This window comes from Oreochromis aureus, linkage group 11 (assembly GCF_013358895.1).
Source record: "Oreochromis aureus strain Israel breed Guangdong linkage group 11, ZZ_aureus, whole genome shotgun sequence".
NCBI lineage: Eukaryota > Metazoa > Chordata > Actinopteri > Cichliformes > Cichlidae > Oreochromis > Oreochromis aureus.
In genome coordinates, this window is record NC_052952.1 from 32130225 (window position 1) to 32152957 (window position 22733).

At 37.9% G+C, this 22733-nt stretch overlaps 1 protein-coding gene across 2 annotated transcripts in view; it reads left to right on the forward strand.

Moving 5' to 3' along the window:
* The window catches only part of dgkb (diacylglycerol kinase, beta), an 81314-nt gene that overhangs the window by 26378 nt on the left and 32203 nt on the right, over window positions 1–22733 (forward strand). For both annotated transcript variants that reach the window (XM_039620027.1, XM_039620028.1), the window contains 13 exons: window positions 611–685; window positions 824–943; window positions 2632–2749; window positions 3207–3295; window positions 3657–3773; window positions 4055–4153; window positions 4979–5080; window positions 7580–7653; window positions 8267–8341; window positions 10653–10738; window positions 11418–11507; window positions 13415–13575; window positions 21431–21495. In XM_039620027.1, coding sequence (XP_039475961.1) covers window positions 611–685; window positions 824–943; window positions 2632–2749; window positions 3207–3295; window positions 3657–3773; window positions 4055–4153; window positions 4979–5080; window positions 7580–7653; window positions 8267–8341; window positions 10653–10738; window positions 11418–11507; window positions 13415–13575; window positions 21431–21495 — 1271 coding nt within the window. The remainder of the gene's footprint in view (window positions 1–610; window positions 686–823; window positions 944–2631; window positions 2750–3206; window positions 3296–3656; window positions 3774–4054; window positions 4154–4978; window positions 5081–7579; window positions 7654–8266; window positions 8342–10652; window positions 10739–11417; window positions 11508–13414; window positions 13576–21430; window positions 21496–22733) is intronic.

The following is a 22733-nucleotide window of genomic DNA, read 5'->3' on the forward strand; positions in this document are numbered from 1 at the left end:
GAGCACTGCTCATTATCTGTGCAGAGTGTGTAGGAGGGAGTGGGGGTTTAAATTAAAGGGTTAAAAGGGAGATAGAGAAGGTGGAGTGGGTTTGGTAACGTATTCAATTATTAGTCATCTCTCACCCATTATTGGACGGTAGATAGAAAGCATAATAGAAAGCAGAGGACTAATGAGAGGGCAGAGAGAATACAAATGTAGGCAGAGATAGCCATTGAGTGGCACCCAAATCATACTCAGAATTTAAGAGAAAATGAAAAAACAGTATGAACTCTTCATTTACACTCATACACTCTAGTTTTTAAAGATATCCTAAGTGCATCATAGTGATTCAGTGCGGTACTGGATAATAACATCATCCGCCTCTGCCCCCAAAAACCAACCATTGTAATTAAACCTTCAGCTTCAGAGTGCTTCCCACGCTGCCTTTGTTTTTGCTGTGTGCAACTCTTCTCTGCGGAAGAATGACATTTCCAACCTGCTATTACGAGCTGTTCATCAGTCTATTCATGCCAAAGAAATTTAGTGACATTAACTTAAGGCTGCGACATACAGAAAGGTAAACACAGTGTTTTGGTGCCTGTAATGACCGTCTGTGGTCTCGCCACAGGAGTTAGAGCACATTGTCTCCCAGATGATGCATGTCGCAGAGTACCTGGAATGGGATGTGACCGAGCTGAAACCAGTAAGGAGGATATTCATACGCTATGTTGCTTGAGAAATAGAATATGCATGAAAATATTGTTTACTACCCTGAGACAGTCATGCGTACTCAACTCAAGATGTCTTCTGTTGTTGTTTTTATTATATGTTTTTATTGTAGATCCTTCAGGAAATGATGCAGGAGATTGACTACGATCACGATGGTACTGTATCACTGGAAGAGTGGATCCAGGGAGGGATGACCACCATCCCCCTGCTAGTCTTGCTGGGCCTGGAGACAGTGAGTCCATAGAGAGAGAGTCACATTTGGTGCTAATACTGAGAAGCCCAAAGCTTTCTTAGATGCACAGTGCTATGCTAGTACAGTACTATGCTAAAAATAGTATTTAGAAATTTTCAGCCCAGCCTGACCTCACCATTTTCAGAAGAAAATGTTTTGTTTGCAACAGTAAGCTGTACAGTAAGGCACATAACTCGAGGGATGAAGCTAGGCACAGAACCAATTTTAAGTTGTTTCTATTTAAGTTGTAAATGTAAAAACATAGCATAGCTTGATTCCCAAAGAGCTACAGCATTAGCTGAAAACTTGGCATATTGCAAAACTGACCAAAACAGAGATGCTTTGTAGTGGATTTTTGGTTTTACTCTTGATAAGCTTGGTATGCTACTGCTACTGTGTCAACTGTGAACACCATCAGTTCATGCTTTTTCCACTAGGTGGAAGCATTTGACTACATTTTAATATAAATCCTTACAGTGTATCCTTTTTTATGAATGAATATTACTACAAAAGAGTAACAGAAAATCATGCCTTCTGTCCTTACTGAATTTAGACTGCTTGACCTAGAATAATATACAAAAAAAATCAAAATGCTTTGTCTTGATGAAATCCCAGAAAAGTTGATTATGTTAATCTGAATTCAGTGTTTTCAGTGGGAGAAACATTTCATCACTCATCCAAGTGACTTCTTCAGTCTCAGCTAACTGCATGTTTCCCAAATTTTATAAGCACTACAAATGCATAATGAGTGAATCTAGCACCATTTCCTAAGAATGAGCCATGAGGGTAGTTTCATGATCATTAATATGCAAATTGTCATCACCATTGATTTGTGGCCATGAGAACTGTTCACAGAGAGTTGGAGAATGGCTGCAATCAAAGCTGTAAGAGAGTGAACAGCATCCCTGCAGACACAGCGGACAGGGAATCAGAAGAACATCATATCAAAGAGGCCCTGAGTAAATGTGGTTATCCCAGCTGGGCATGGGAAGCTGGGAAGAGGCTTGAAGAACACTCCATGCAATCCAGGAGAGAAGACGGAAAAATGCTGCCTAAGCAAAAACCATTGGCTATCCGTTATGCATCAGGAGTTTTTGAACAGCTGATTTTTTCAAAACAGTCTCAATGACTTTTAAAAAACCCCAAAAACTCCCAAAATCCATCCACCGCAAAGACCCAGTTTCCTACCTGAAACAGAGCGATATAGTGTACACGATGAAGTTCAAGAGGAAACCAACCACAGCGCAACATGGAAGAGCTACCCTGTCAGGCCACTCATTCAGTGATGAAGATGTGCACAGGGAGGAAGGCTGGTTTGAGCATGGAGTCAAGGAGGCCATTTATGTGAAAAGGAAACGATGGTGGCTGAACCGAGGAGGGCGCCTAAGATCGTGAAAGATGGACTCTTATCTCATCTCTTGATTGCAGCTGTTTCACAAATCAGCTGAGACTGAAGAAGTCACTTGGACAAGTGATGAAATGTTTCTCCCACTGAAAACGCTGCATCTAGAAGAACAAAATCAACTACAAAGTGCTTTTGTACAGAATTCAACTTGTGATAAAAGGTCAATCAGATGATTAACTGGTGATTGTCCAGCCTGAATATGAAGCCATGCGATACAGCAGTGGATTACTGACTCGGTGACTGTTCCATCAGCTAATCGTTGCACCTGTTTCTGTTGCTGCAGAACGTAAAAGATGATGGGCAGCACGTGTGGAGACTGAAGCACTTCAATAAGCCAGCCTACTGTAACCTGTGTCTCAACATGTTAATTGGACTGGGGAAGCAGGGTCTCTGCTGCTCATGTGAGTAATTCAGTCAGTGTTAAAGGTTTGACACATGCACTTATCTGTTTAAAAAGATGAAATGTAACATTATCGATCTGCACTGCCTTTCATGCATGAAAGGTGATGATAAGCGTATTTACATAAAACAACTGACATCAAAAAGTAAATGTCTAATAATTTTGATTTAGTGCCACATGATTGTCTAAAATACAGGACAGGTGGAGATAAAGGAGAAATAAACCGTTTAACAGAGACATTTATTTTAAAAGGATAAGACCTGCATGTGTTTTAGTCATACTGCATCCTACAGTGCACCCTTTACTGAGTTATAAAAAGATGAACAAACATCTTCATGTGCACACATAAGTCAAACCCTAGCGTACGTACTTTACAACAACAGAGAAGTTCTTCTTTGTTCTTTTGTTCATTCAAAACCATGTTTTTGTGTTTTGTTTTTTTCTTTTTTTTGCTCCAGTCTGCAAGTACACAGTCCACGAGCGCTGTGTGGCTCGCGCTCCGCTGTCTTGCATCAAAACCTATGTCAAGTCCAAGAAAAACACAGAGGTACGTCCAATTGGAGTGTTTACCAGTCGGCACGCTTGGATCAGCAGTGCTCCGTGGAGCTTAGAATAAGAGCTTCTCTTCCTCTCATGGAATTGCAACAACTCAATCTGCTACTAAGCATTTCTAATTACCAGGATAAACCTAGTTTAGAGACAGGGATGCAGACAGCACTGTTTGTTTTGCTTTCTCCTTCTCGCGCTCTGTTTTTCCTTCTTGTTCCTTCTTGCTTGTTTTTCCCTTCCACCTTGCTTTCTTTAATTGTTGTGTCACTTGTGCTTTTGTATATATCTTGTTTTTCTGCACCATGTTTCTTTTCTCACTTTTTTCCCTCTCTGTGTGCTATCTCTCCTTTTCTCTGCAGGTAATGCATCATTTCTGGGTGGAAGGGAACTGCCCCACCAAGTGTGACAAGTGTCACAAAACCATTAAGTGTTACCAGGGTCTGACTGGGCTCCACTGTGTTTGGTGTCAAATCACGGTAAGCCGCCACCCGAGGAGAAGCAGCCACCTCCTTATTATATTCCCACTGCTTCTTGTTGTTTAGGGTTTCATTTTTGCACCTCTCCTACCTCACAAGTCATCCCACCAATTTACACTCCCAAAACACTTGTTTGCAGTTGCACGTTAATAGAAAATAAAATGGAGACAATGACACATGTAATGTAAATTAGTCTGGAGCATATACCTGAAATTGTACACTTAAACATGCGCTCTTATTGACACGAGTTGGTTGTTAATAACGGTTGCCACCTCCTCCAGCTCCATAACAAGTGTGCCTCACATGTGAAACCTGAGTGTGACTGTGGACCCCTGAAGGATCACATCCTGCCCCCCAACTCAATCTGCCCCATCGTCCTGGTAAGACTTCACTTCTGATGGGTCAGCAGTCCCGAGGCTTGGTGAACCTGACCTTGTTTGGAACTGTTACCCGAGGATCCAATCATCAGCCTGTGTTCTCCCACTGAGCTCTGAAGTGGCACCAAATTATTTTGTAGAAGTTTATTTCCAAAATTGTATGGGTGCGCTTCACGAGGAAGGACTCTTACTTACTCAATAAAAACTCCATTTAAACTTATGTGGGGAAAGTTTGCCAGAAAAGGTCAAAAGCCAACATAAAACGTTACAACATGAATTTTTTATTAATAACCTCATTGTTTTGTATTTATGTTTGTAACTTTTTATTTGGTTATGGCAGATTTGTAAGTTGCAATATGTAAAATAAGCTTTTCTTTCAGTGAAATTCTTCAACTAGCAACAGATTAAATGTGAATTTATAGGAAATCTACTGGGAAATTACAGATATATAATATTAATATATTAATATATATATATATATTATATTCTGACTTCTTTCTGCTAAAAATAAAAAAAAATGTTAGCGATATACTAAATCTGCAACCTACACTAAGCTGTTCACATCATTGTAGTCATAAAACGATAGCAGGTCTCTAGAGATGACTTAACAGCAACAGATACGAGACACACAGTTCACTCCAATTCTGGCAGTAAACCCATGTATTTACCTATGCACTATTATATCCAATAATAGTAATATATATATATATATATATATATATATATATATATATATATATATATTTTTTTTTTTTTTTTTTTTTTTTTTTTTTTTTTTAATTGCAGAAAAAAACAATGCTCTTGTAATTGTTTGACCTTTGACCACAGGAAAGACAGTCTACACTGAGGAAGGACTCTCGGTCAAGTCAGTCAGGCCGAGGAAAGATGCAGAGAGCCAACTCTGTCACAGTCGATGGCCAAGGACTGCAGGTTGTACGCGAGTCTGGCTTTTCTATTTATTTTTTCACGTTTGACAGTTTTGTGCCTTAATATTTTTTATAGTTTTTATTTACTAATCACATTCCCATACTGCAGTGAGTGCAGAATTCATGCTTTGGGTTTGTTTGTTTGTATTTTATTTGTTTGTTTTTAGATATTTCATTGATCATGCTTCACAGTTTGAAAAGGCCCACAATGAGGAGAGGGGGTTTGAGGAATCCTTAATTTTCAGATTCATAAATTTAGTTGAAAAGTTCAAAAGTTGAAAAATCAGTTAGTAGTTGAAAAAATCTGTTTTAATCCAGCACAAGTCTTCACTTCACAAACAAGGGAACATAAGACAGTCCGATTATTTGGGGTACAGGTGCAGAATAAGTGGTTATATGATCTGAAATGTTTTGTGGATGCCGAGAAATAGGCTAATTTTGAAATAAATAAAAACAAAGAGTAACTCAGAGATCAACTGAAATACATGTTAAAAAGCTTGCTTGCTAAATTCTGCACAGCCATAAATTGGATACAGTCGGATTATTTTAAGGTCCCATCCAGAAATCAAACCGTTTTTCATTGTTGAATACCATGTTTTTAAAAGGAAGCTCTGTATGATGGGACTCTGCAGGCCCTGCTGGTAATCAGTATCCCATGGCAGAGCCTTGTCCAGCCTGATGCTCTCTAATATCTGTCAGCCAGCATGTTGGCGATGGAAGCCTGCCGCCGTCTGTGGCGACTGCACGTCTACGCGTGGATGAGAGAGAAATATGATGAATCATATCCCAGGCACATCCATCTATGCTCCTCGCTGGCTAACCAGCGTAATAATCAAGATTATTATTTATAATTACAGGAAGTAATGGATCACTCTGAACTGGACAGGGAGCTCATTAATTCACCCTTGGCCTGCTGGGATAGCAGGCAGGGGGAGTTAAGTGCTTCATCTGTGTCAGGGAGAGCACTGGGCGAGTTGTTGCAGACTAACTGCAGGAAGGGTAATTCAAACAGGGGCCGCTGAGTCAGAGCTTGTTTATGTGGCGCTTTGTGAGATCTGCCTCTGACATCGCAGGCTCTGCCTTTCCACAGATTCACTACCACTCAGAGACACTGGAAAATCCTTTCTCACGTCACTCAAGGCAAACTGTCTGGCTGATTAGAAAGCAGTTGCAAATAAGTACTCGGTATCAGGTTGAGTATTGACTGACTGTAAGATAGAGGACTTCTTGTTTTTTTATGTCAGAGGTATTTACAGGGCTTTATGGGCTCTGAAGCCAGAAAAACAGCTTGCATTCAAAAGTTGAGTTTAATAGTCCCAAACTTTAAAAATAATATTTAAAAGTATTTAAGGATAATGTTGTTGTCAGCTTGGCATTTTGTTGGTGTCAACAAAACCCCCAAAATAAAACAAAACAAAACAGTTGTTTCCGTGAGTGATGTGTTTGTGACTTTAATTCACCAATCAGGAGTAGCACTGCCACACTTGTGTTTTGCATAGTGCAACAACAATAAATGCTTTCTATGCTATTCTATTCATTACTTCCAAAAACACAGATGCTGTAGTTCATTTTGAGGCAATCCTGATTAATTGTCCTGGAGCTGGAGATTCTAACCACTGTAGTTCACGTGTATCAATTACCTACAATGGTGGTGCAATTGCCCACTAGTGGACAGTGAAGATACTGCAAGAAATTTTAATTAAAAATTTTGCAGTGGAATTTTAGATTTTCATTCCAATTTCTACTTTAAAAAAAAAAAAGAAAACTAGAACCTATGAAACAAACCTATTGGATTTCAAAATGAGATGTTATTCATCATTTTCTGACCTGTTCTTGATCCAGATCATCATTAGTGGGAAAGAGTTCAAATGGAGTGGTTGTTATGAGGTTGTAGTAAAACTATTAACAGAGATATAGTCTCATAAAGCAAAATGAGGAAAAGATATAAATGAACCAGGGGGAAAATAATGAAGGGCATCCTTTGTCATATGCTCATCTGCTGGTTGAATATCCAATTAAAGATCTGAGTGGGTCGGCGTAAATTTGAGAATGACTCACCTGCAGTGAAAAACTATATTTACTTGAATTATTTGAGTAAGAATGAATACATGATTTTTTTTGACAATAAAAAAGCAAAACAAGGTTTCTTTGAAAGATAAAGATATCAGTTCCTCAAAAATCAAGGGACCTGTGATACTGTATAATGTAGTTTCAGAGATACTGGCTAAAATTTCCATCACAGCTCTTCCTTTTATAATTAGATATTATAATTAACCCAAGATTAAGTTTTTACTCAGGCGAAGGAACATGAAGCACACACAGACATTATCCCAGCCAGGTAACAGGAAAACTGCAGTTTATAACGAATCAGATGACTGGCATGGCTTGAAAGTGCTGTATATACTTGGCAAAATGTCTGAGGGATATGGCTTGAAAGTGAATTCCTGTGAAGCATCCTGCAGTCTCCAAACACCAACAGTTTGTTTTGACATCTCCCATTCAGATCACAACAATAGAGGGCACTCATCCTCTGCTGGTGTTTGTCAATCCGAAGAGCGGGGGGAAGCAGGGAGAGAGGTAAGTACACAATCTGTCTCAACATGCTACAAGAGGCCTCTAAAGCCCCGCTCCTCAGCCGCAGAGGGAAGGCAGCAGCGTGGCCTCTGGCCGCCAAGTGCTTTAGGCTTGCTCAGTCAAATAAAACAAAATAACATTTACCTAAAGCACTGGACGCCTCCACTGTCAGCTCTCTTTTCTTTCTTTCTCACACACACATACACACACTCTCGCTTCAGACAGCCTTCTCACTGTCATGTCACTGGCTGGTTCCCCTTCTTTAACCCAGGGCTAATTGGGTTATTACTGAAACATATTCATTCACTCCTTATTACTCCGGCCCTCATTTGTTTAAATTATGAGATCAAAATATGACTTCAGCCAGTTGATATAATGAAATTGAAATTAAAATGAATTAGTCTTTCTAATGGTTTCTCCTCAAGGGGACTTTGGGTATGTCCCACCCCACTGCCCAGTCCACTGCCTCGTTACATTGTGATTGGACCCTGGACTGCATTTGCACTTAACAGGCTAAATTCCCTGGAGTGGAAACGAATGTGTGATATTTGAGAGCGACATTTGCATTGCTTCTTAGTTTCTTCTGATGTTATTTTTTTATTTATTTCTTCTGTAGGATTTACAGAAAGTTCCAGTATCTTCTGAACCCAAGACAAGTCTACAACCTGGCTAAAAACGGACCCATGCCGGGGTACGTTGTTGACCAGATCATCTTTAGTGATATCTCACACGTCTGTAGAGTGAGATATCGTTTTTAAAATTTGTTATTTCCATGAAAGAAGCTAAATGTCAATATAATATATTTTTTCACAGGTTACTTTTTTATGTTTAAAGCATCCAAATTTCACAATCATATCGCGATTGAGGTTTGCTTTTTAAAAGTGGCCCCTAAGAAATGTTTCAGACACATAAATATGGCAGAGAGGGAAAATCTGCAGCCCCTTTATTAATCTAAGATCTAAACCCTAAAATCCTCTGAGAGGATATGAGACAAAGCACGTAGATATTTTCCAAAATGATTTGTATTTCAAATGGTAAAAAAAGATTATATTTAAAAACACTGTAGCTTATAACTTAGTATTATTATTAGTATTAACCACAGATAAACACTGATAGCCTGTTAGCAGTCTTAACAGGAATGAAAAGGCTGTTTCAGTGTACTCATGAAAATCAGAGGATTGTTTTCTAATGTAAATAAAAAAGTGAACATGACTGCTCTTAGATTATTAAATCCCAAAACAACTGCCATGATGTATCTAAAGAACTGAAAAAATAATAAATAGTAATAATAACGACTATAGTATAGACAAAGCAAAAACAAGGAAAAATAAAGATTCACAACTTCTTTACTGATACACTATGCTCAACATTAGTTTTATATATTTTGTTTTATGTTTTAATTTTCATTTATTAGCTTTTATAACTGGCTGCAGTATCTGTAGTAAGTTCCCTTGCATTAAGAATTTTTCTTTTTATATAAATTATTGTGGAAAAAATGAAAGAACTGTTTATAAAAGGAGAAGCAAAGACAGGAAAAACACAAAATCTAAAAGCATCCCTCTGTTTGTTACCTCACTAATCAGATCAGCTAATGACCTTCTGTTTACACACCCAGTAGTGTTTTCGGTTGTTGCCCACATATAATAACCACCATCACATGCAAGAGAGGCCTGTAATATTAAACCTCTCACTCGGTTCCCTCATACAGAACAGACACAAATGAGGTGAGTTCACACATAACAAATCCTGGAGACGATAGCATCATTCTGACGAGCAGCGACTCCATATGCATAAGGCTGAACGCAGAGCTGGTGACACAAGTGACTGACGGATAGAGAGAGGTGAAACGCTCGCCATACCACATGTGATCGCGCATACAGACAAGCAGCTCACTGCAGGCTGGTGGTGTGGGCAGCTCCAGGTTTCCTATGGTTCACATTTGTGATTAAGAAAATGAATGGATGATTTACATGCACAACGCTCCTCCACTTTGCTGTTTGCGTCCAGCAGCGTTTAAACACACAGGAATGCCTCGGCGTCGTGCTGCCACGTTGTTTGGCTTTGATTAGATGTGAAAACAGAATCTTTGTGTCTTATAAAAAATAAATACACAGCAGCACTCATAGGGTACAAAGAAACCCTCCACGAGGTTGAGACTGGCACAGCTCTCACTGCGCCAACGCAACTCCCAAGTTTTAGGGACTGACCTTGTAGCCACTGTTTGTTTCTCTGTTGATGTGCCTGAAACATCACCTGCCTCTCCTCGGCAGTCTGGGGCCGAATCCGGGGCTTCTTCCTAGAGTTGAGAACATTCCAGATGACCTTCTCCTACTCTAACCTTGTTAATATTTTGTCAAGTGTACTCACTGCAGCACACATTAGCAGGGTGAACGGTCACCCTCGGACACTGCAGGCCGAGGCAGCCGCACGCACTGCTGTCAATTAGCTGCCTCACTAATGCAATTACAGCAAATTAAGTGTTTGTTTCTTGGTATTTAAATATCCCCAAAGTTGCCTTTCATGTTTGCGGCCGTCTGTTTTGCGTCTAATATGGTTTGTGGTCCCAGTTGGAGAGTAATTGAGCGAATCATTTACCCGCCATACGAGGCTCGGAGGCTGGCTCATTCAGTTAGGGCTTTGTTATTGTGAAGGAACGGAAGAAGTTGGACTGAACACTGCCTGTCATGATCCAATTAGGCCTCGAACAGGCAGGCTAGCTCACTGAATGAATAATTATCAATGCGACATGTGTTATTTTGTGGGATTAGATGGGGGTTTGCAGTGAAGCAGTGTGCTGTGGCAGTAGGTTCAAAAATATGCTCATAATATGCACACCATGTTTGTGTCATGTGAATTTTAAATGCAAGAAAAACTGAAAAAAGAGACGTTTTAATGCACCTTAATTTTTAAAATCATTTTCAATTATTTTCAGGGAAAACTGAAGATAAAAGATATCTTCTGTAACCAGTGCAAGACATTTAAAAGTGAGATGTCTGTTACAGGTTGAATTTCTTCAGAGATGTTCCTGATTTCAGAGTGTTGGCCTGTGGAGGTGATGGCACTGTGGGCTGGATCCTGGACTTCATTGGTACAGAATATGCTACTTTTCAAACATAATTTTTTTTTATTTTGTCCCAACTTTGCCAAGAATTTGGTCCTCGTCTTCATTCCAAAAAAACCTGCAAGCCTTCTGAGGTGCTACAGTACATGTGCACATACTGCATTCAGTTACCTGTAAAGTAATAAACATAGTACTGTAGCACTTAAACACCCCATTTCCTTTTTTGGCAAAATTGCCTTTGTTTTTATTATTTTTCAAAGGGTGCAGCACTCTTGTTGTCCAGCCTGAAATGGTAAAGCGTAATAAATGGGTTGTATATGAACACTTTCATTACATCCAAGCCTGCGTATTCAGAGGTGGTAAAATGGGATGATTACGTGAGTTGGAAAACAACATATTAGTCATCATTTGAAGGAAAAAAAATCACCCGGCCTTCTCCGTTTGGTCTTGAAGATGTGTTACTTGTTTGGGCTCTCAAAAATTGCCTCAATTTTTTATCAATCAAAACAAAGAGAGGTAATAACTGTCAGGCAAAATGTGCCTCTTGAAATAGACTGTACAACTGGACATTCATGTTGACTTCTAGTATTACTAGTTGGGCTGAAAAAGGGATTTGATGGTTTCTTTGCAAGTTCTTGCAGTGAGTTTGTTTTCTTGGTTTGGCCTTGTTTCGCATCTTGTTGTGATATTTGTCCCGCTGCTCCAGATAAGGCCAACCTGGACAAGAACCCTCCTGTGTGTATACTTCCTCTTGGCACGGGCAACGACCTGGCAAGATGTCTGCGATGGGGAGGAGGTACTGACAGAAAACAGATACATAACAGTCAACAACATGGCCTCACATCCCTTTGCTGTAGTTAAAGGTAGAGGTATAAATGTCCCATATTAGAAATCCAGTGTTAATATTGTTTGTAACGCTGCAATTATTCTGGAACATCAATGTGGCTAAAACTAATAATTACTTCAGTCAGTGCTCTAAAAATAATATGCAAATTAATTGATTAAATAGAGCACAGAAATCAAAACAGTGGAATGCCCAGAGTGATGTCTACATGTTTTGTATTTTCCAGGCAAATACATAAATATTCAATTATATAAAACAAAGAAAAGCTGCTTTTTAAAAAATGTTATTTATTTATTCATTTATTTTAATAGACTGCTTTGAGTTCATGGTTAAGCAATTAATGGATTATCGAGATATTGTATGGTTTTTTTTTTAGGCAGGCAGAGCATTAAAGTAAAATTGATTATTAGAGGACAATCTACTTACACAGAGTGTAAGTAGTGTGGCGCCATAACATATATAGGTGGACTTTTGATATTTGCTTTTATTGGCTGTTATCACATTTTTAATCACTTTTATCATCTCTTTCTGATCTCCTGGAAAACAGCATGTAGATGACAATGTGCAAAAAAATATCTGAAAACCATAGACTGTACAGCAAAGAAGGAAGTAGCTTTGAATTTGGCATTTAGCCACCACCATCTTGGTTGCTATCAGAGGAGCAAAGCTATCAAATCTAACAAGCCTATGTTGCAAGGTTTATGCATGTGGGAATACAGTAATCTATTGAATTTTAAATTCAGTTCACTTCAATTTTTTTTTATAATGCCAAATCACAACAACACTTCAGGTTCCTCTATTATCAACAAAGTAACAGAATATGCTACTTTATTGATCCCCGTGGGAAAATTCCTCTCAGCATTTAACCCATTCACTCTGTGAAGCAATGGGCAGCCATTGGGCGCCCGGGGGGCAGTGTGTAGGGGTGATACCTTGCTCAGGGGTACCTCAGGGTAGCTGTTCACTGGATTCGAACCCCCACCCTTCCAATTATGGGGCCACCACTCTACCTACTGAGCTATCCCTGCCCCGTACTTGTTATACTTTAAGTTAAAGACCTTACGATAATAGAGCAAAAAACCCCAAACAATCAGACAACCCATTATGGGCAAGCACTTGGAGACATGGGGAAGGAAAAACTCCCTTTTAACAGGAAGAAACCTCAAGCAGAACCAGGCTCAGCCATCTGTCATGTTTGAGTTTATGTATTGGTGAAGTGTACAGAGACTGATAAAACCTAAATAAAGCACATTTAACAATAAATAAATAACTTTAGCCAAAACTTTTTGCACAGTGTGTTAGTCTGTTTAACTGTTTAGGAAGTTTTATATTTGTATTGGAAAATTTCACAAGCATTAAAAAAATGCTGTTTTGGCATTTAACTTTGTTTTATATGGGGAATTCACATTTGAAATGACAAGAGAAATTAAACTTTGAGACTAAAACTGTTTGTTTTTTTCCCAACCAGGCTATAGACAATTCTTTTTTTCTGCTGTAAGCGATTTAATTTTTCCTTAAGAGACTAATTCACTTTGGATCCAGCCTCAAAAAGAAATGCAGTTTTTGGCACTCACTTAATTTTTTCAAAATAGGTCGAAATACCAAATAAAGAACAAACAAAAAGGTCCAACACATTATAACCTAAGGACTTTATAATAACAAAATCACTAATTATAAGTAACAAAATTGAGTAATACCGGAAGTAATTGGTCCATATGCATGTATAACGAAAATTATTACAGAAACTCACTTGTATTTTCTTGTCTTTGCCCACTGTGTTCACAAAGTGTCAGTCATGTTGCACGAGATATTCTAGACCCATTTTAACATCTCACTTGTCTCATCTTATTCTTCGTGAGGCTATGAGGGCGAAAGCCTCCTTAAGATCCTGCGGGACATTGAGAACAGTACAGAGGTGATGCTGGATCGCTGGAAGATTGATGTCACACCCACAGACAAGGAAGAGCGAGGGGACCCAGTGCCTTACAGCATTATAAACAACTACTTTTCCATCGGAGTGGTGAGTTGAAGACTGAGACAATAAGGTGCACAGATACCTTTTGTTTTTAACTTGGTATTTTATGTTATATGATTTTGATATAATACCCTTTGTCAGATCTTCTCACTTTGAACAGTATTTAATAGTGTTTAGTGCTGAAGAAAAAAAACATTCATGACGTCCACATTAAATACATTTTAATGTAAATAGTCTTTGTATTTGATTTTATGCATAATTGTTTATGCACAGACACAAATGGCAGCTAATTGCATGTTGCTTAGCAATTGCATGATGCCTCTCACTACAAAAACACCTGCTTGTGAAGGGGATCGGGGTAAGTCTCACGTTTTAGGTGTCAGATGTGACTCTTGTGTTGAAACAAACAAAAGAAAAAGCAGTAAACTGTTTAGCATCTGCATATTCTCAGGGATTTTGGTGTTATTTCTTCACACATTTTTAATAATCAAAATCAGCAACGTAAATATTTTGACTGTTTTTGATTGAAACTAAAAAAAATCTATGAATAAGTAAACTTGCTAAGACTATAAAAACAAAGAACAATGTGTAAAAAAAAGCCAATGTGCAAAGTAAGATAAAATTAAAGATTTTATGGGTTTAAAAAGTACTTTAGCTTTAGTTAGAAAAAAAATACAATGAAAACCGAAAATGCAACCTTATGCTCAATGTGTAAAGGGATGTGTTGAAACATTCTTGCTATAAATACAACTAATAATAAGATTACAATTTAAACTTATATAGATGCTGCATTCCCAGGTTGGGTGTAAAGGCTTTAACAAGCTTATATCACAATGCAAGACATAATAATAAACAATAAAAACTACCACAATAAAGACTCTCAACGATGAACCAGTTACAATATAAATTTCCTTGTGCGGGTCACATGGGTAATAGAATGTGCTGTCCACTAATCACTGGGCTGATAGTTTGATCCTCACCTTTAGCGAGATACTGAACCTCACGCTGTTTCTGCTGGGAGGCCAGGGCCATTGGTGTGTGAGCATGTGTAAACAGGTGAATGGGAAGCATTGAAAGTGTTGTGCTGAAATACTGTAAAGGCTCTGTATAAGTGGAGACAATTTATCATTTGTGCACTGCTGAGAGAACGTGAATATGGCACCTCTCTACACCTTACACACCAAAGGAAGGTTCAGAAAGAGTCTCAGACAAAGAATGATACCAGTAGACAGTTTAACCTAGAAAAAACAAAAAAAGGTATAATAATTCTTGTTTCTGACTGTTATGGAAGGTTGAATACAGAAAGTGGAACAGCGAGTGGAGTACATGCAGTAACAGCCTAATCAGTCAATTTATTTGTTGTGATCACATTGTGGTTAGGCCTTTATTGAGATGTGCTCAAACCTCTACCGTCTCTGATCGATAAACAGGGCCTGTTGTGTATTTGCATGAAGTTACGCATCCATTAGCACCTCCCCTGTCCATCAGCACCATAATGACACTGATTTCACGTAGCTCATGTTAGCCATTACTGATAAATGTCAGGGGGAAATATGGTAATTGACATTTACAGGTGGTAGAGGAGGGAGTCGCTCGGGTTTGTCAGATTTGTAGAGACCATGGCAGGGACATAAGTGATGCATGGCCCTAGAAATGTTAGTTGAATAACACCTCCAGCCTGGGCTCTTAATGACGATGTTTGAGGATATTAGAGGACGGGTCTTGTTAACATTGTGATAAAGGAGAACAATAGCTGTAATCTGTCTACAGTGATGAACATATGGTGATGTGTTCAGGGGGAAGTGGTAACAGTTTGAAATACATCCCAGAGCATTCATCCAAATGTTCAAATGCATTAATAGCCTAGCATAAATGTCAGACATACAAGTTACTTCATCTGCTGCTTCATTTGGGGAACTTTCAAGTCAGATTTATTTGTGTAACATTTTCAGAAACAACAAAAAAGTGAACATTCAAAGATCGACTTCTGAAAAAGGTGATCACAAAACAAGAAAAAAAATGTATTGCTATCAAATTATATAATATCATTTATATATTAGCATTTGTCATCATTATGGTAAAATGGTACATTTTAGCCTACTTGATTTGTAATAGAGATTGTTGATGGCAAAAACAACATTCAGCCAAATGCAAATGAAGGCATCTTTTGTTTTGTGTGCTCTCATAATAGCTGCAACTGTGCACCATGATCTTTTTTCTTCAAAGTCAGAAGTGACTATGTTTGAATGCAGGGTAGAGTACTAAGTCAACTAAAGTTAACACTTGCTATCTTTGTTAGCAAAGTGTATCGATAGGCATGCATAGATATGCATGTATCATGCAGACATAATGTATCAATAACACAGTTTAGTAGCACAATTCATGTAGCCAGCTGTGTCAACACTGACCTGTTACCTAACAATGCATAACATTAACCCTTAATGCATTTTAAAAAGTGAGTTATACTGCACAAAAATTCACCCCCAAAGAGTTAAGATAAAACAGTTTTTTCTTCTGTTTTCCCAAACTGCCAGAGAGACATGGTTATTTCTTGCTTCGAACTTCGAAACTGGTGTTAACTGTCTTTTTGGTGCCTAAAAGTGGTCATTCAAGAAATTTTTGATACTTCTGCTTTGGCAAGACTGCGATTGTTTTAAAGGTACAACATGTAGCTTTGAGCAGTCGTAGAGTTGGGTTTCATTCTTTTTCACTGAACATTTAACTTAAGTGATAGAGAAAACAATGGTTGGAGACTGCAACTCAACCAAAATAATTGCAATTGTGTGCAATAAACTTGTGATCTTGTTGCCTTTGAAATGGTTGCTTTGAAGGCAAGGACCAGGTCTGTGACCACTCACAGCCAGTTGTCATCTTCAAAGCGGCTTTGTTGTGTCAAACCAGTAAAACAGAGTCAGTCTACTATCGGTTTGACACTGAATGAGGGCAAGTTGGCAATTCATTGAATGTGTTTCTATAATCTGGTGATTAACAGTAATAAATTGGCAAAAATAACAAATGTATTGCAGACAATGACAGACTAGGTGCAGGTTGGCAATTTAACTCTGCACTGTGGTGCTCTGCAACCTTGCTATTATATAGAACTATAACTAGAATAAACCATTTGATAACTAGTTGACTCAAGTCGTTTTGACTCACCAGTTACGGGGAGTCAGGTTCCCTTCCTAATAATTGTGAGTTGTGCAATCCAAAGTAGGGTATCACACTCAACCTGTAGGTGACGAGTTGGTTGCAGCAATTACTCGCAATTGATTGCCAAATGTGAAAATCTTCAGCGTAGTCACCAGGTGACCATTGATTTTACCTAGTTGCAAGGAGGCTGCCATCCTGTTTTTTACACTTGTGTGACTGAAACATAAAGATGCATAATTTTGCTCCAAATGTGGTGGATTTTAATGTTAGTATGTGCAGTCAACCAAACGTGCAGTACTCTAAAAAAAAAGTGAAGTTTTAATGCTTTAATCATTCCTTCTTGTTGAAGCAAACATTAAGAGAAAACGTCTTTGGCCTGACATCTTTGGTTCATAAACTCATTATAACCCCTATTGTCTTTGCTCTGTTGGTGGGATTAGTATACAGTGGGCACGATGATGACAAATGAAGTTGTTTGTGGGGGATTAAGAAGACTTTGAGCTCTCTATGGATTTGAGTGTGATACAATATTTTGTTTGCATCAAATTTTTTGCTTTCCGTTGAATGAGAGAATTACATTAAAGATTATGCGACAAGTCAAGCTAATAATTACTTCAGAGATTATGCAGATGAAGAGTAGATTGTTTCTGTAATGACACTGTTGAAATCAAAAGATCAGCAATAGCAGCCAACTCGGACGATGACTGTCACTGCCAACATATGCTTGAAAGTCATTTCCATGAGTCCTTTTAAATTTGTATTCATTTGGAGGATCCTAAAAGCAGAGTGGTTATGGCACATACCAGACAGATTTTGGCCATCATCTCTTCTAGTATTTTCTGTCTCTCTTTCTTATCTCCCTCTGTAATAAAGGCCAGAGGTGTTTAAACTTGTCTGATTGCTCTGATACTGGTCAGTCACCAATAGTGAATTATAGTAACTGAAGAACAAAAGAACAATACTTTATCTGATATCATTCTTGTCCCACAGCACAGGTAGTTCTTCTAAAAAAAAAAAAGAAGGCCCATCTTTTTCGCCTTTTCTTGAATTCTTCCAGCCTAACCTTCTGCCATGGCCCAGTTGGATTGAGAATTAATGACGCCATCCCTTTGGGAGGATGTGGAAGTGACGTGAAGTGTAATGATCTCAATCAGGGCCAGGGGTGAGAGACAGAACTAATCACTGAGCGCACTCCGCTACCATAATGCAGTCAGTCGCCCTAATGACCCTGGCACTCCTGTCAAAGCCATTACTCTCCACTGTAGTGAAAGGCACATCAAACCGCTGAAGCCCACTCATAATTGGACTAAACTTTGAGCTATGAGAGGACATTACACATGTCCTGTATTAATTTGGGTGCCAGATTTTTACATTGGTAATTATTTGAGGGCAGCTGGGGGGGAGAAAGAGAGAGTGAGTGAGCTGACGGCACATCAGACCTGTGAGGGGGTCAGTGCATAAGAATGTGTCATACATGTGTTCAAGCTTTGGCCCACTACTCCTGTCATATTTGTGTTTTATTGTGTTGTTTTTGCAAATACAGTCAGAAAACTGGTAAAATGTATACGGTTAGACAAACACAGTAACCTACGTAATACAGTTGACCCAGTTTACCCCGTTTTCTGAGCTCTTTAAGGACACTTCTTAATAACTGTGATTCCAAGCTCACGTTTGAACTCTGAGGGAGTAGATGAAAAAATCAAATTTCACATCATCTAGTTGATGTTTTTAACTCAATTTTACAGAACAGCTAAAATTACACTGAACCAAGAAAGCTCTTTGTAACTTACAACAATTTTTAAAAGTTATTTATCAAATTCTGCAAACTAATGTGTAAGATAAACATAAATATATATTAATTAAACATTTGAAACTAAAAGATAAATATCTTTTAGTCATGATAAGTCATGTTTGGCACAAAGAAAACCTGAAACATTGTCATTTTATACCCTTGAAAGAAAACAATGGGCAAAGAAGAAAAAAATAGCTATTCACCTGCTGTTCTCTTGTAATTTATTACAAGAATGGAAAGAAAATAATTTTATATTCAGAATATTACAGTATTGTAATTCACAAATTTCAATTTTAGATTTTATATTGGTCAAAATTGATTTTCATAAAATAATTTAGGAGGTAAAACAAAACATCAAAAGCACAAAGTGATTTTGTTTCAGAAGCTTTCCAGGTGGGGTTGTTTCTATCAGTTTTCTGTTTTTGTTTGTGTTTCTGAATCAAAAATGAAAAGAATGAACATTGTGAGATTTGGAACCAACCAAGCAACGTGATGGTGATAACTATTTCATTTTAGCCCAAATTATTGCCTAACTGTAAATCAAAGCCAATATAATAATATTTTTGTTTTTGTTTTGGATAGAGGTTTTTCTTATCTTTGTAAATTTGTATATGACTTTAATCATTTGACTATTTTTCATGTTTTTATCAAACATTTGTACAGATAGAATTATATTTTGTTATATATACTATATGTGAATACTGTAAATGTTCTGTATTTTGTTATAGGTTATAGGAGCATTAGAGTGTTTCTTATTTAAGTTTTACAATTTAAAGCAAACAAACTGTAGAACGACAAAGTGCTTTATCCACTCTGGGTTGCTTGAAATCGCTGTTTACTGTTGCAAAGCCACAGCTCCACTTGTACAGATCTCAGATAATAGACCCCAAACCAAAGGGGAGACAACCTCTCCTGGCTTTTGCTCTCTTGTTTGCAGCTATTGTCCTGTTTGTAAGAAAATCAAGTTACAATCTCTCAGATATATCCATCACCTCACCTTTCTTGCTCACGATGGAAGCGTGAGGCGAGTCTGCGGGGATCTTGAAGAAATCTTTTGGTCTTCTGCTTACAGCGTCTTGAAGAGACATCAAGAGAAACTCCATTGATTTTTCTCTTTTGGCTTCTTCTAAATTTCTGTACAGAGAGCTAGCAGGGGGTCCTCCCTGTAGGTGCTGTTTCAATAGTGCCACTCAAAATGGAGTGGGTCAAAACAGATTGCTTCAGCGGAGGGGGGGCGAGGAACAAGCCCAGAAAGTTTACAGCAACTTTTCCCCCACTCTTTCTTGAGATGTCTTCAGAGCAAGATAAGTTTTCATCAGAGTTTTTCACAAAGGCCAGCACACGTTTTTCTGCTGACACGGACTTGGAAGTGTAAATTAAAGGAAATTTTACTGTTATTTCTCCTTCATTAGAGTCAGGCCTCACGCCCTGAGAGGTTTTGTGCATACTTTACGGCATATTTGAGTTCATATGTTTTGTTCACCTGCTTACTGGTGTCCCTGTTTAGCATTTTTGCACAAATGCTCTTTGATATTAAAATATCCAGTATATTTCAACTCAAACTGCGGTGCTGTGCTCCAGTACATTTAAACAGTTAATGCCCAGGTTAATACAAAGAAAATATACCACTTTGAAAGGAAATTTATTAGTAGGCAGTCGTCATTTTTTCATTTCAAAAATGAGATTACAGGTAAACTAAAATGAAACACTTCATACACATTTAAATCGTTTATTTAAAAATACCTTTGACTGCATTGTGATTTTATGCAAAACTGTGCAATATTCAAAATGTTATTGTCATTAATCAACAAAAACCTTTGTCATGTGAGAGAATGAGGAGTGATTATAGGTATTTAGGTTTAGAAGTAGACTAGAGAAAATCTGAACTGCAGAGAGAAGAGTCGTGAGTGACATATAGAGAAAGGCAGAGAGAAAACAACTTGGTTGCTGAGGTTTCAGGAGCATCCTGTAGGATGGTTAGGAGCAGTATGTGTTTAATTAATTAGCCGTATGGAAGCAGCATGCTTTCATCAGGGTCTCTGTCAACTTCATCCAAAGCTTAGCAACCTTCTGCGTACTACAGCTCCTATAATCTTTTAGAGATAAACACCATGGACATCCAAGATGTGCCCACAATGTTTGAGAAGTGTGGATTAAACTACCATCTCCAAATATCAGCTGACATAAATTTAAACTTTAACGTATTAAAATTTTGCATGTTAATTGTTGTAATGACAGAAGTACAGAGGATTATCAGGGCCACATTAAAAAAATATATCAAAGATCATTTTGAAAATAAAGTCGAAATTTCGAGAAAAAACTTAAAATGTGCTGATTACAGTTGTTTTTTCAAGACTGTACCCTCTACAAAATTCCTCGTGTGGATGATTTAGTGAAACAAATTGATCTGCTGTCTTGTGATACAACATACATCCTCTTTATTGCACGAGGGTGTAACCATCTATAACCTTGCATCTGTCCATTACCAGTCATTTCATTTCGTACAAATCCACTCTTCCAACTTTGTGTGGTTTTTTCCATCTGACCATTTGCAGCTTTCTGCACCATCTTTTCAACGTCCTTACACGTTATCACCGCACTGTGTTTATGTGCTAAAAGGGAAATCATTGCCTTCCTTGTTACTAAAACTGGCTTGTCTTGAAAGAATAACTGTAATCTCCACCTTTCGACTTTTTTCTCAAAATAGATTTTTGATTTTATTCTCAGAATTTTGACTTTAACCTCAAAATGATAAATACATTTTTTTCTTAATGAGGTCCTAATACTCTGTCATAGAGAAGAGCTTATTTATTTATTAATTTATTTTTTTACCTAGAGTTCCATACACTGCAGTGTCCAAAACTAGAGGTTGCAAGAATGTAATTCACTTATGATCTGTTGTTAAACTATTACACTAACTTGCTTAAATAAAACATACAATTTTATTGTCTCTTTCAGGATGCCTCAATCGCACATCGTTTCCATGTTATGAGAGAGAAACACCCTGAGAAGTTTAACAGCAGGTATGTTTCTGTTTTGTTCTCCTCCCCCTTTTGTGAGTGTGGACGCTTCCTCTCTTTGCTCTTTAAATGCTTTGCTTCTTTTATTGATTTTTATTGATTTTTATGCTGATTTTTTCCCTTTTTTCCGTATGAGCTTACCTGCGATAGCTTCTGGACACTTATAGATCATTAGGACTAAAGTGTTCTTAACAGAAACAGCAACATTTTTATAGTTACCTTATCCTCAGCGCTCCGTGTTTATGTGGCCTAGACACAGCTGAAGCCTGATTACAGATTCCCCAGTTTTTCAGTTGGACCACTATTTTGTAGATGTACCCAAACAGGCATTGTTTGAAACATCCTTTTGTTGCATTGTTTTTTTGAAAATATTGACTGCAGTTAATACATATAGATCTACTGTCTGGTTTGGGTTTACCTAGCACTCTCTTCACTAACTTGTCCATACAATCCTAGCACTATGGAAGTTTCATGGCCTCACTGTGCTCCTCCTGTTTCACTATGTGCTAGATTTTCTGGTAATTTATTAAAGAGCAATAGTTCTCTAGTCTTTCTAAAGGCCTTTAAAAGGTTTTAGTTGTTTTGTTTTTAGGAGAGGGTTTTTTTGTTAATTTGTTTTGTTATTTTTTTGTTTGTTTTTGGGACATTGGCTGATTGTGTCTGACACCTTTTTTCTGCAAAATGAAAACTAGTGTCCTCTGAAAGACAGCTTAACAAAGAAGCAATTTTTAAAATTTTATCTTTACACACTTTGCAGTCCTTGTTCCCATTTCTTTATCTAAGATAAAACAGTTTGACATAATATTAGTAATTAGTAATATAATAATTAGTGCACCAATGGGGTGATTCCAAGAGAGTTACTACCTGAAAACTAAATCATGGACATGCTGAGATATATATCTTGGCATGTGGTGTCCCCCAGTAGTGTCCTCAACTAGAAGGAAATGGAAATGGCAAATCCAAGGGCAAAAACTATCTACAGTAGAGGAACAGTATCTGAAAGTCATATAAGCAAATATCCAGCAAAGACCTGACACAGGACCTGAGATATACATCTGTCCTTTCAATTGATCCATCTACTGTTGCATGACAATAATCCCTAAAACACACAAAAAAGCATCATCAGTCATGGACTGGCCTCCCCAGAGCGCACACCATGTGGGGTCATCTTGACAAAATGGAATAAAAAGCAGCTGACATCCAAAGAAGACATTTGAATGTCATTCAAGAAGCCTGGAGAA